The following is a 15,410-nucleotide window of genomic DNA, read 5'->3' as shown; positions in this document are numbered from 1 at the left end:
CAAGCGAACCCCCGATAGAGAGAGAAGCCCGAGAAGAAGCTCGCCCCCGCAGACACCGCGCCGAGATAGAGAGCGCGAGGGAGCTACCTACACATACCCTCCCGCACCCCGGGTAGAGAAGCGCGCTCTGAGCGACAATGAGGAGCAGTCCACGGACTCACCCGAAAAAGGGGAGAGGGTTAAATCCGGAGGAAAGAAACAGAGGAGTGGGACACTTTGGCAACAGCAAGTGGAAGAGAGCAAAGAGGTGCTAGACAGCTCGGACGAGGATATGGACCCGCCTGCAGTGGCTACACTTGCGCGGACAATCAGAATCCCCGTCAAACGCGGAGCAAAGCTGCCATACAAGGGTACGAGAGAAAGTGCGGGCCATGACATATACTGCCCTGCCCACACAATCCTTCCCCCTGGACAACAGACTTGCGTCCCTCTCAAGCTACACACCCGTGTACCCCCCGGATATTTTCTTAAGTTATTCGGCCGTTCAAGCATAGAACGGGAAGGAGTAATTTTACTGGCAGGATTAGTGGACAGCGACTACACCGGCGAGATACAAGCAGTCTTCTGGAACTTGAGTACCGAAGCAGTGGAGTTCAACAAGAATCAACGAGTGTGTCAAGCGGTGATCCTAGAGACTCGCGAGGTGGAATTTTATCATGTCGATAATCTTCCTACCACTGATCGTGGTGCTAACGGCTTCGGTAGCACCAACCAGTGAGGCGTACTCACTAGACATAGTAGATTGCACAAACCCTTCCACCATCAAGAAATTCAACAAGGAAACCATATGCAGAGCAGAGGAACCTACACAAGAAGTTCCAGTGAAGGAGCGCTACACAATTCTACAGAGGCCAACCCTGACAAAGGTATACGGATACTCCTGCGAAGTGAGGGTATCCCTATACCATTTCAAGTGTGGAGTTTGGGGCCATCTCAAGTTACAACAGGTACCCCAAACCATGAGGCACGAGGAGATTACTGCAGAAAATTGCCGCCGCATGTCACTGGTTCAGGAATATCAAATTTCTGGCTACGGTGACCCAATCAAAGTGAAACTTAACCGCCCTACCTACGTTTCGGCAACCTTAGCCGGATCATTGAAGATGGAGGATGACAAGATCACCTGCATTGGGCAGACCATCCGCATGGGCGACACCATCCACTACAACACCCTGAAGTTAGCTGAGTACCAGATCCTACTTAAAGAAGAAACTTTTCTGGTTAGCAACAACAAGGTAGAGAGTGAGACCGACCATTTATCTCTACCATGTCCATATCATAAAGGGGAGTGCATCACTGGCGCCGCGACATTCGTCTGGAATATCAACGACAGCTCCTGCACTTTACAGATGGTCAACACCATCAACCCCCTCACCACCATGGACACCTACTTAGTGGACCACCAGCAGCAAGTTTTACTCAACACCACAGGTGCAATGAAGCTAATGCATTGCCCCTTTAATGTCATCACCACGGACCACGACAGCATCTACCTGGGCAAGACCAGCGACCTCAGCAGACTCGCCACCATCGACCCCGGACAGATAGATGTAAACCTTCAAGCTGCAGTACATTTAAATTATTTAGCCTACAGTATGCGCCAAACCTTCAGCCAACTAGATGTAACACTACGGAAGACCATATGCGAGACCCATTACCATGGAAAGTCAGACCAACCAGTGCTGCTACATGAGCAGACTTATGGACTCTTGAAGGGAGACCTGTTGATGACCTTCCAGTGCACCAAGAGGACCCAGAAGATCAAGGACGACATCAACTGCTATCAAGATATACCTTTGGATCCTGATGGCTATGCAGATGCTGCAACTAAACATTATAAGTTGCATTCTACAAGGGTAACGTGTTCCGCGACTTTCCCCCTAACTGTCAAGTCTAAAGAAGGCTGGATTCAGCTGACTCCCGCCATCATCAAGACTCAGGCCCCCATGGAGATGACCATCGACACCCCTCTAGTTAACTGGACGGATTTCAGCCATGGAGGAATCTACACGGAAAGAGAGAGAGCTGAATGGTTACACACCCTCACCTTCCCCTCCTACACCGAGGCAAGCCTGAAGGAGATCACCTACGGACTCTGCATCGGAGACGGAAATTGTAACCAACTTTCTACCAACAACCTACCCCTGTACACCCTTGATAATCTAGTGCCGGACATGGAACGCAAAATTGACTTATGGAGCAGCGTCAAGAGCTGGCTCCATGAATATGGCGATCTAATGGCATTCGCATGCCTGGTCATCCTAGGGCTAAAATTTATCACTGATCTGATATGCATTATCCTCACATTTCTACGTGTAGGACCTGGAGCCGCCATCGCCTTAGTCGCCCACCTTTACCTTTATAACAAGCATTCCTACCAGAAGCTTATGAGAAAGAAGAAGGCCGATACCAGAACTGAGAGGCGAGAACCTACGACAACAGCAGAGACAACGTCGCTATTACCAACGACATCAACCCCGAAGATACAGATGACAGAGATACAGCCCATCATTTTAGATCCTGCATCCTTGCCATCATATAATACTGCGACTAAAACATCTAGGCTATCAACCTTAATACCATGACAGCATAATAGGTAATATTGGCCGACCAGTCTATTGTCTTTGCCAATTTGAGCGTTATGTTATCTGGCACGTCTGTCTAGCCAGATAAAAAGGGGAGAAAATGTAGTGGGTCTTACTTGAGATACTTGTAAAATAAGCAGAATGACATTTTCGTGATCCTAAACGAGTGGACAGATTTTTATGAAATTAGTACCATTTTAAAGCGTTTATTTTTCTCTATTGATTTTACTTTTATTTGAATTTTTAAGCCCACAAATGACGGATTTCGAGTTTAATTATGAAACATTTGTACTTATTATATTCTGTTAAAATCTTATGATATCTCATATGAGGCCATATTTTTCCAAGAAATTGATATACATATAATGCTGCGCATTTATATGTATATCTGACCTTTTTATAATCTACGCGTGTAGGTTTTAGGCGATATTTAACTTATGTACTTTTGTAGAGAAAGGCTCTCAGTTATCCAGGGATTTGGCATCCTCAATGCATCACGGAGATTTCCCCAGCACAACTGAACGTGACTAAACGGGAAACTCAACATACACTCCGGCCTGCTGATATATCCTGTGCAGACCTACGTGTATCCCTAGCCATCCCTGCATGATCAGAAACGCCCCCGCATTACTTCAATACTCTCTGTAATTTTCCTATATGTATATTGATATAATATGTATTCATTAATTTGTGTAAACTATACTTGTCTATTGAAAATACATCAGTTCCGCACAAACAGTTGTTAGTAGAGTATCAACTCCAATTTGTGGGCAGCTATTCCTAGCTGCAATTAATTATCCAGAAACATATAAAATCCCCTGTGGGTACTTGCGTGTAGTATTCGTTATTTAACTTAGCGGAGACGTACAAACGAAGGGAACGAGTTGCTTCGCTCTTGAATCGCTTCAGCCACAACGTTACCAGCTCAACGTGAAGCGCCGCCACACCGCTCGAGGCGGGCTTTATTAGTTTTTAAAAAAGCTATCTATCACGTCCGATCCGTTACAAATAGATTATCTATATGCTTGAATGGGTGTTACTCTGTAAGTAAAAGTAGAGAGTCAAACTGTCGGATGTGTGAACATAACCTAATTGTACATCAGCCTTGCTTCTTTTAATATGTACGACATTTGCATTTAATAATAAATACACTGGATAATACATATAGGAATTACATGGATATACTGACAGGAATTTTTTTTTGGCAATTTAGCATGCTAATATAGACTTTATTTTTTGGTTAGTTCGTTAATCCAGTAGGAAGGGAGGGAATAGGGTGGATGGAGGTATCGTAATTTTAGCTAGCTGCGAGCACCATTGTACCAGAGTACATTAAAATCTTGTGCAACATCCAAGTAATAATATATTGATTTACATAGAATCTATTTTTAGTACAAAAATGATGAACAGTGCCAGATAATATGAAAACAATGTTTACATGATGTATTATTTCAACAAAAAAGATACCTACATACATAAAGATATATGAATTATTCCTATTTATTGTGATAGTGATTTCTCCCCCAAAATAACATTAGGTATACTACCCCCCCCCCCTTACATTTTCATAAACTATTCCAGGGTCAAATCTGTGTGGGTATTTAATTTTAATCCCGCACCAAGTTTTACTTAATCTAAAAAGGACCTTTACTAAATTTCTTAGAAAATCACTATTGCCATTAAGGTGATCCTACTAAACATTAAGATATATAAGTTTTAAAGTTTTTATAAAGAATTTTAATGTTAGAGGTAGATTTGAAATCTGCATCAAATTTTAAGGATTTTTTTAAATAATAATAATAAAATTCGTTTTTTGTATAATTCTTTATTTAAAAGCGCAAATACAATTTAAGTTAATTAATTTTGACATCCGTGATAGGTGGATTGAAAACTACCTGCGCTCTAATTGGTTGAATGATGTACGAAACTTAAGCTTTTCCAATCAGAGCGCAGATAGTTTTCAATCCACCAATCACAGAGGTCAAAATTAATAACCTTAAATTTTATTTCCACTTTTAGATAAAGAATTATACAAAAAACAAATTTTATAAAAATCCTTAAAATTTGATGCAGATTTTAAAACTACCTCTAATATTAAAATTCTTTCCAACTTATATATCTTACTAATAATACACATTTAGCTACTGATTATTATCAAACACGTAAAACCTTGTTTAGTTGGTGAGATGGTAAATTACTTCACCCCACCCCTTCTTCGAACTCTTTAGACGTCCATGGGAATGAGGTGCTGTCCTATTCCATTTTATTTAACTAGCGGCTACGCCCCTAGAAGCCTCTAGGGGCACTTAAGATAGGAGAGGGAAAAGTTGACCTCATCCCATTTTAAATTTGAGTTTCAAAAAAGTAAAAAAATATTTTTTGGGGGAGGGGGGGTTAAGACACCCTCCCAAAAAATAGTTTAAAACCTTCCCAGGACCTATAAAAAGCTTCACTGTAAAGGAGAACAATATCGGTTTAGCAGTTAACGAGATCCTTCGGGACAGACAAAATAGTAGGATATATTATTCATTAATTTGAAATATGGATGCAATTTGGTACAGGTACCTTCCATTAAAAATAGTCTTAAATAGCAGCCAATAAATCACACATCCCCCATATTAACTGACGGACAGACAAAGTCAATTATAGAGTAGCCTCACTTCCGAAAGCATGAATAAGGAAAAGTAAGATAGATCAGGGAGTTAGGGGCCATTGGGCTTTTTATTTCACCCTGTCCCCAAAGTTTTCTTTTTCGTTGGCTTAACAACTTTGGGGACTTTTGATTTATTGGTTCATAAGTTAAGTGTTCAACCACTAATTGTATCTACAATTTTGTGTACCATCAATGGGGATGTACAGCTATTTATCCCTTTAGATCTGTAAAGAAAGGTATTTTTTTCTTATGCACAAGTTACAACTACTGTATGTAGACATATTTATGAATATGTTTTATCTTAGCCAAAAATATGTCTTTCTATTTCATTATGTATGTAGATAATTAATAATTATGAAAAAAAACAACATGTACAAGAATACAAGTAGCGAAGCAAAAAATAATATTGGTTTTACAGCCTGATTGACGGACAAAGTGTTCTTAATTTGTATTTGTTTCTTAAAAAGTGGTGTTTTGCCTTAAAATTGCTAGAACTCCTCACCCCTTTATCTTTGAATTAAATCAAAAACAAGCGGGAAGTACTTTTTTCATGTAAAATTAGGGTTAGGGTAGGTTATATTGAGCAACAAATTTATTGACCCTGTAGGGACAAGGCCCCCACAGGTGTTAAGCATAGGAACCCACCCACTTATTAAGGAAATTAATTCAGTGCTCGACAAGCAATATGTGTGAAACCCCCCAAAAAACTTAATAGAATTAACAACAATGGTCATATGAACTGAAAAACTATCGTTATTAAACTTTAACCTTTACTCTACAGTAAAAACTTAAAAAAACAATCTTTGATACGTTTGATTAACATTTTGTGTAACATATTAACCACTAAACAATAAACAAACATTGTGTTACAAAAGTAAATATAGAAAATTGGAACAAGTACTCCCAAAGTTATCATAGCTGCAAAAATTATTGTGAGAGGGAGAATGTCACCCCCTCCCCCAACAGAAAAAAGAATAAAACCTGACATGGCCATTACTTATATTCCTGGACAAGGTGATTATTGGTTCAGTGGTTACCGAGATCTTAAGCTTAAGGTAGACACACAGACAGACAAACTGACAGATTTACGGAGAGACAGACTGACAGACAGACGGACGGACGGACAGACAGACAGACAGACAGACGGACAGACAGACGGACAGACAGACAGACAGACAGACAGACAGACAAACAACCCAAGGACATTTATCAAGCTTCCCTGGAAAGTAAAAACATTCGAATCAGAAATTTTTGAGTTATAAAGCTTCAGACAAAATAAACTTTACTACTTTCTTATTATAAGATTATATCATAGGATAGGATATTGAAGAAACAATAAATTCAGTGTTATGGTCGAAAATTAGACAAATTATTTTCTCGTATTCATTCGAATCCGGTGGATAGGAACCGGTTCTTATCCATACGAAAAAACTATGTCTAGCATCTATTATATCCAGCTTTCTACGAATATAAAAATGTACAATCATAAGATTAAAACCAGTTTTTCTCGGGGCTAAAAAAACTAGTTTTAATCTCATAATTGTACATTCTACATCCGCGGAAAGCCGTTTATAATACGATGCGAGAAATAACTATTAAATAACCTTAAAATCAGTGATTTTTAGGGAAAAGACAATGCCCGATAAACTTATGTACATCCCCAATGATAATACACAAAATTACCCCTTCTGTAGATTACAACGTTTTTACATTTAACCTAATGAACCAGTCAATCAAATTTCAATACGGCCCCCAAAGTTGTTCAGCCAACGATTAAGAAAACGTTAATATAAAACTTTGGGGACTAGTGTAAAAAACAGCCAAATGTCCCCTCCCTTCCTTTCTTAAAATACCTATTTGTATGAAAATGTAATCAGAATGTATTACAGAGAGGTGTAATATTTGTGTTTATGCATTTAATAGTTATTAATAAACTCACGGTTCATAAGGGATAAGACAATAGATGATAAATTGATGTAAATTCCCACCCAATAATGATAAATCAAGTTAATCTTTCTGTAGATTAAAATTATTGGTTGAAACGATTAAATACTTCAAGTTCGAACCAACTAATCAAGAATAAATTATAGTACCCAAAGTTTAAAGCTAACTGATGAAAGAATGTGTTATTAAACACTTTGGGTAACAGTAGAATTTACAGTGCAATATTAAGTACTTTCCCTTAAAGTGTCTGTTAAGCACTGAAACTCGTACTATGCATTTTTAAAATAAAAAACAAATTAAGATGTTGGGGGGGGGGGGGCGGGGGGGGGGGAGGAGATTTTGTTTTCCTACGCGCAATACCTGCGAGGGACCCTAACCCTGCAGAGCCTACACTTACGGTAGATCAAAATCAGATCAAACGGATAATTGGATCACATAAAAATTTGTTGTAAAAAAATAGAGAAATCAACATGTTTAAAATGGACGTACGGACATTCTAGTAATGATTATAGAGTTGCTATGCTTTCTAAATCGTACCTAACTACTACAGGAATCACCATGCAAAGTTTGAACTCGATAGGACAATTCTAACATGCCTAAATTAACGAATAAAAGCCATCTGTCTCGGATGGACGGACGGACGTACGGACGGACAGACCCTTATTATAGAAAAGCTTCGCTTTTAAAAAGAGAGAGCATGGGGTGTCGAGGAAAATTGCCAACAAATTTCATATTTGTAATTTTTTGTGAAGTTTATTATTTTTATTGATAAAATATCCCTTATAATCATGTTGAAAGATAAGCAAAATATTCCATAGCATGAGTTTTAATTACGCGGATATCTAAGAGTGGCGTAGCTACTCTATATAATTTACTTTTTTCCAGTCTTACAGAATTTTTTTTTTTATAATTTGTAATCCTATTATTCAAAGTTTTAATCTTTGTTTGATAAAAAATCGCAAACCACTGAACCGATTAAGTTCTCCATTTTAAGGCTTGGGATTGTTTTAGACTTTTTTTTCTGTCCTTCCCTTCCATTAGGATACAAATCCTCTAGATTCTGTGTTTGAAGCCCCTAGTTTTGACATAAACGGATATAAAGTATGTCGCATATTTTAAAATCTATTTACATATATGCTGAGAAATTAAAATTGTCACTTTTACACAAAGAAAAACTATTTTGTGTCTAATAAATATCCCCATTATATTGCTTTCAATTTTATCATATGTTAAGATTTATGTGTTAATCCATTTCTAGAATGTTTAACCAATTATTTGTTGTGACTGATACTCCATATTCCTAGAATGTACTCAAGTTTTAAAAGTACAAGGGAAAAATTAAAATACTGCTTCTAAAAGTAAGATTAATATTTGCATCAAATACCATAGCATAAATACACCGTTCTAGAAATATTGTAATCATCGAGAAAAACCAATATGTACACAATATGTAGTGTACAAACTCGGACCCTGTATTTATCTGACATCTTATTACTATATTAGGTACTACACCCCTAGAGGCCTCTAGCGGCACTTTAAAATGTTGTAGCGGTTAACTAAATCCGTCGGTACAAACAAACACTAACTCAGAGACATCCTGTAACTTTTATATAATGATTTGTACCTGTTTCCATAGGTCTCATAGCCCACTTCTTCTCCCCTTCCCTTCTGTTTATTCCACAGAGGCATCTTTAAATTAGGATTCGAACCTTGGAACCCTTTACAATCTTGTTGGCTAGGATTCGATCCTTGTAATCACTTTTTATATTATGAAATCACTTATTTTTAATAATGCTATAACTATGATACTATATAAATCACTATAATAAACTGTTTAGCTTAATAATTAATAACTCTCTCTTATCTCTTGATAGCTTTCTTTTTATCACTTCACGTTCATTGCTGGATTAATATTCCTAATTATTTTATGTTTGTGTTTGTTAGAAACATTTTTTGTCAGATTTTTTAGAATTTTTGGGAAGAGAAGTGTTAGCCCTTCAAAGCCTTATCGTTTAAGTTGACTATCCCTACATAGCATAACAACCTAAAATTAGAGAAAAAAACCTACATTTTCCCCAAAAGTTTGTTAGTGGTCGACTTAAAGTTAAAGCTAAATTGTTCAATTATAAACAGATGAGCAATTAATTTTTGACAAAATAGGCGGCTGATTTACCCTTTAAATATCCAAAGTTAAGAACAAATTAATTTATTGCACAGTTTCTTTAAATAGACTTAAAACAAGTACAAAAACTTTAAATTGCAACTTCAAATACGACCCCCCCCCCCCCTCCTATAACTTTTTTTACTTACAGAAACTGTGATTTTTAATAGATCTACTTAAATTTAATGTATTTCTATCCATTTTGCACATAAAAGATTAATCTAACAAACCCTGATTAATCTTAAATCAATCAATCACTCTAGAATATTCCTTAATATGGGTCTTTATCTTTAATAGGATAGCCTACTGAGGTTATTGATATACTTAATATTTAATACGCTACCATTTATTATATTCATAATAATTCTTTGTCGCATCGTATTATAGACAGCTTTCCGCGATTAAACTCATTTTTTTTATCCCCGTGGGGCTGACGGCCCGTATTAATGAAACTAAAATTAAGTTTAAAATTTAATAAAAATGTCTGTAATGCGATGCAGTACATGATTTTTTCTTTGTATGTAAAGAATAGAAACGGTTCTTATCCATTGGATATTATCGGTTTCGAAGCTATACTGGAATAATATTTCTAACAAACCCTGATTAAGCCTCAATCAATTAATCACTGTTTTCTTCACACTAATGACTAAAAATCTAAATCATTTTGATCTGAAAGAAATATGAAATAAATTCAAATGGTCAATTATTAATTGGATATTACACCAGATTTTCTCTATTAAAGCGAAACTTGTAGCTGACTATAATAACAATTGAAACATCGACAGTAAATTAACTTAACTAAATAAATTATTGACAGGGTATTTTCATTAAATGGAACCAATCTTAGTGGCTAGGGGCAAACAATTAGAAAACAAATTTGATATTATGATACAATGACATTGTTTGTATCTTCCATTGTATTATCTCTGTGTAACTCCCCCCAGGGGGGAAGGGAGGAGACATTATACTGTAAATTATACTGGTACCAAAACGTTGTTTAAAAACAATATCTCATTAGGGTACTTTGGTATTGATTGGTTGGTTAACACTTTTAAACAATAATCCTAATCTACTGAAGTGGTAATTCATTGAGAATTATTACTTTAATGCCAATGTCTCATCCTTAAGATCCCTGGCAAAACCTCTGATATAATGATTGTGTTTGTGCCAAAATTTAGTTTTAATGGATAGCGACTAGATTATACACAGTTTCAATGTCAACCTTAATGTAAGTAATAGCAAGGGATAATACAATGGACGATATTTGTACGTATGTACGTACTCAACCGTTATTACCCTTTCTGTAATTTAACATTATTGGTTGAAAAGTTTGCACAACGCTAGTTTGGACCAACCAATCTAGATTGAATAAAAGTATATAAAGATCCTAAGCCAACGAATAAGAGAACTTGTTTGTATAAAAATTTGGTTACCAGTTTAATTTACAATTCAATATAGTATTATAGCGAATATACTGTTTAATTAGGCTTTATTTAGTTTTTTACTTTATTTTGAAAAATACTTCTCATTCCTTATAAATAAGTCTTATGGTGTGATATAATATGCAACTTGTTTCGTCGCCCTTAGTTTGAATGGTACAGTGAGTGAGGTGATGAAAATAGCCTAAAACCACCCCGAGCCATTTATAAGGCTTTCCTGAAAAATACAAAATCAATTTAAACTACCATTTTCCGAAACTCTAGCTTTAGTTAAAATAAGTTTAAAATGATTTTAAAAAATATGTTAAAGAGGGGCTTCACCTGTATTTTTTTCTAGTACATCCAACCCTAAACATGTAAAGAACTGCATTCATTTTATATGTATACATATGAAACATACAAGAACCTTAAAATATAATGCATTTTAAGTCATAAGTGGATACAAAATAGCTAAATTTCAATTTTACAGCAAAATAATAATATTAGATGATTAAAAAAGAAAAAGAAAACATCACATACTGTCAAGATTTATTTTTTGCTGATATAATGAAGTTTTTTTTTGTATTTTGCTATTTAAAAATGATATAATAACTTCAATTTCCAAAAACCCAGGATATTATGGTATAACATCATAGGACAATGGAAGATAAATTATTATACATTCCCAATGACGATGAAAAATTACCCTTTCTGTATCTAAAAATTTTGTTGAAAAATTTGGAAACTTCTTGTTTAAAACTAACAAATAAAAATTTAATTAAAGTACACAAAGTTTTTGAGCCATCAAATAAGAAAACTTGGTTATTAAACATTGGGTACCAGTGTAATTTACAGTCCAATGTCCCCTCCCTCCCTGATGTAACCCCTACACACACATGCTATGCATTTCCGCCAAGTTCTATTTTGGCGGATTAACATTTGTTAATATTTTATTCAAGGACAACTTTTTGCAAAGGGGGTAGAGTTCCAATGAATACAAAAGCTATTCCAAATTAATTCTACTTTTCAATTTAGCATTTGCAAAGATCAACCTATGTATTATTATATAAAAGTAACAGGATGTCTATCTGTCTCTGTGTACCAAAGGATCTTTCTAACCACTGAGTTAATATGGTTCTCCATTACAATGTAGCTTCTCATAGGTCCTGGGATGGTTTATAACTGTAAAAGGGAAGGGTACCTCCTAAGAGATAACGCAACTATAGGAAAAAACTCATAAACTTCTTTTTTAAACTTAACTGGAAAACGGGGGGGGGGGTGACTCCCCCCCCTCCCCCAAACACTTTATCTCCTCTAGGGGCGTAGCCGCTAGTACCTAGATAAACTATTACTACTATAAGGATTGTCATTATTGAAAGCTCTGTACCTAAATAGCCATAATCAGTTTAATATGTTTTGATTCGCCGACAACCATTGTTTAGACATATGGGCATTTTACTCATCTTAATATACATGAAGAAACTAATAAAATTACCAGATCATTTGCAATTTCTACTAATTAAGATTTAAGATTTAGTTTTATTAATTGTTCATTTACAAATCGATGTAATTAATAATCTTTTTAATTATTAAGGTGATTTAATTTGCTTATTATCTAAGCCTTTAATTTTATTGGTTATTTATTTAAGCCTTAAGTCAAGAAAAAGGAACTAAAGTAATAAGTAATATGGGTTGCAGACAGACCAAATCAAATTATGGAGTAGCATATTTACAGAAATAATGTACAATTGATTTATAACCCTAGATGTCTTGTCAGATCTAATAATCCGTTTAAATAAAAAGGAAACATATTTGTATGATTCATTCTAATAATGCCATCACCGAAATTTTTGATAACAATTTATGAACCTAGCTTTATCGTAAGAAATTTAACAACTTTAGATGATATTTATATCCGGAGCTGGATCTTTAAATCATTTCAATGGTGCGCCAAATCGGGATGCGCGGAATTTCAGCCAATCACAGCGCGGCATTTCGTAAAATGCTGTGCTCTCATAGGTTGAAAGTTGGCTCACCCCGGATTTGGCGCACCATTGAAATGATTTAAAGATCCAGCTCGGGTAAAAATTGCCCTTTTGTACCAAAATTTGAAAACAATAATAAGGTCAGATTGTACTATCTCTGTGTTCTAATTGGTTCAATATACAGAGTAGGGATCTAGCAGTACTATATCTATTAAATGTACATATGTGTAGGATGTGCAGATTTTAGATTTCTATGTTTTTTAAGTTAATTGATTTAATTGGTTCAATATACAGAGTAGGGATCTAGCAGTACTATATCTATTAAATGTACATATGTGTAGAATGTGCAGATTTTTGATTTCTATGTTCTCTAAAGTTAATTGATTTCTGCACGAAGATAGATTGTGCGAAAATATGTAGAAGAAAGAAAGAGAGATAGATAGATAAATATATAGAAGATAGATAGAGAGAGAGAGAGAGAAAGAAAGAAAGAAAGAAAGAAAGAAAGAAAGAAAGAAAGAAAGAAAGAGAGAGAGAGAGAGAGAGAGAGAGAGAGAGAGAGAGAGAGAGAGAGAGAGAGAGAGAGAGAGAGAGAGAGAGAGAGAGAGAGAGAGAGAGAGAGAGAGAGAGAGAGAGAGAGAGAGAGAGAGAGAGAGAAGAGAGATAGAGAGAGAGAAAAGATAACATGAAGAATTTAAAATGAATTTTATCAAAAAATATAAAGAAGTTGTATCAACTTTTTTGCTTTTTATTTAAGATAGCTAGCCGGTCCTTTCAGTAAGTAGTAGATGTAAAATTTTTCATAGAATTCAGATATGCAATCGGTTTTTTTGTAGACCTCTTATTTTTTAAGTAATTTAAGTTTTAAAAAAAAATAATTAAGTCGGTTTTAAGGTACTAAAACGCAACAAAATAAAAGAAGAAAATAGCCAGTATAAACAAAAATAGTAAGATCTTTAATTTGACACCTTACTTTTAAAATTCTGTTGAGTAATTGTTGAAAAAATCTATTTTTTTAACCTCGGTTTAATCAAAACATTAAATCTAAATATTTTCTCATACAGACATAAAAAATATGGGTTCATATATACCATTAGAATGAGAAAAATAATATGAATCCATTGTAAGCAAAATTGAAAAAGTTTTTAAAAATTTTAATAAAAAATAGAAAAAATAAAAAAGTTATTTTAAGAATTGTAACTACTAAACTAGCCAATCACAAATCGCAAAAATTGACAAATCGGGAAGCTTAATCTATAAAATTAACCTATAGAATTGCCAGAAAAAAAGGAGAACGTTCATACAATATATACAATAGATACTACAATAAATATAGTGATATTAAAGAACATGTAAAGAATGAAAAATTATGAACAAATATGCATCAGTCTGTTTATAAACTTCAAAACAATGCAGTTAAAAATACATTATTGTTTCTTGTGTTTAAAAAATATCTGCTACATTGCATTGTCTTTTGTTTAGGTTTGGTTCAGGTTTGGTTCAAGCTAACCCTTTAAAGCCGAAAATTATGAATCTTAAAATAAACTTATTTTTTTTATTATAGTTTTATAAAACTTTTTCAATTTTGCTTAGAATAGATTCGTAATATTTTTCTGATTCTAAAGGTATATATGAACCCATGTTTTTTATGTCTGTTTGAGAAAATATTTAGGTCTAAAGTTTTTATTAAACCGAGGTTAAAAAAATAGATTTTTTCAATAATTACTCAACAGAATTTTAAAAGTAAGGTGTCAAATTAAAGATCTTACTATTTTTGTTCATACTGGCCATTTTCTTCTTTTATTTTGTTGCGTTTTAGTACCTTAAAACCGACTTAATTATTTTTTTAAAAAACTTAAATTACTTAAAAAATAAGAGGTCTACAAAAAAACCGATTGCATATCTGAATTCTATGAAAAATTTTACATCTACTACTTACTGAAAGGACCGGCTAGCTATCTTAAATAAAAAGCAAAAAAGTTGATACAACTTCTTTGAAAAACATGCATTAAATCTTTTATTAAAAGCATAAATAACCTTTAAATAACGTAATATTGATAGATTTCTTTTTTATTTAAATAAAATAATGTGTTTTATGACCTTAAAAACAAATAAAAAGCAATTATTGAAAGAATTCTACTTATTTTTGTAATTTGTATTTTGTTTTAAAACAAGGATGATAATATTCAAATACAAATATTGACTGATTGTGATTAAAAGGTAACATGATGATTATCTGTCAGTCCATTGTCTTAATGTAGTGTAGGATCTCGCTAACCGCTGAACCGATGTATGGAAAAAGTAAACATCAAGTAAAGTCAGACGAACAAGCCATGATACTAGAAAATCTTTACATGAAAAATTCTCCAGTCTATATAGCAACAGCGACCAGTAACCAAAACTATAATGCGGTGGAATATCACTTCCGCAAAGGTTTTCACATTGCAAAAAGTTCCACAAGAATTTAAACATCCATAAAAGCGAAGATCTAAAAGGAGGGACCAAGAATAATAACTCTTCTAGAGTATAAAAACTTGATAAGAAGAAAATTATTTTTGTACGTCTTAACCGAATGTATAAACATAAATTTGTTGCAAAATTGCGTAAATAAATTCAGTAAAAGGACATACTTTCATATTTAGGATTTGATTATAGGGATGCCTT

At 34.4% G+C, this 15,410-nt stretch overlaps 1 protein-coding gene across 1 annotated transcript in view; it reads right to left on the bottom strand.

The window, feature by feature from the left end:
- The window catches only part of kermit (PDZ domain-containing protein GIPC-like protein kermit), an 84,268-nt gene extending 74,254 nt beyond the window's left edge, over positions 1 to 10,014 (bottom strand). The window contains exons 1-2 of the mRNA XM_080146861.1: positions 9,942 to 10,014; positions 8,807 to 9,098 (exon numbers count right to left, since the gene is read on the bottom strand). Coding sequence (XP_080002987.1) covers positions 8,807 to 8,871 — 65 coding nt within the window. The 5' untranslated portion in view covers positions 8,872 to 9,098; positions 9,942 to 10,014. The remainder of the gene's footprint in view (positions 1 to 8,806; positions 9,099 to 9,941) is intronic.
- Between the last annotated feature and the right edge of the window lie 5,396 nt (positions 10,015 to 15,410).

This window comes from Acartia tonsa, chromosome 1 (genome assembly GCF_053477335.1).
Source record: "Acartia tonsa isolate MP-2025a chromosome 1, ASM5347733v1, whole genome shotgun sequence".
NCBI classification, from domain to species: Eukaryota; Metazoa; Arthropoda; class Copepoda; order Calanoida; family Acartiidae; genus Acartia; species Acartia tonsa.
This window is presented reverse-complemented; position numbering and strand designations above follow the sequence as displayed.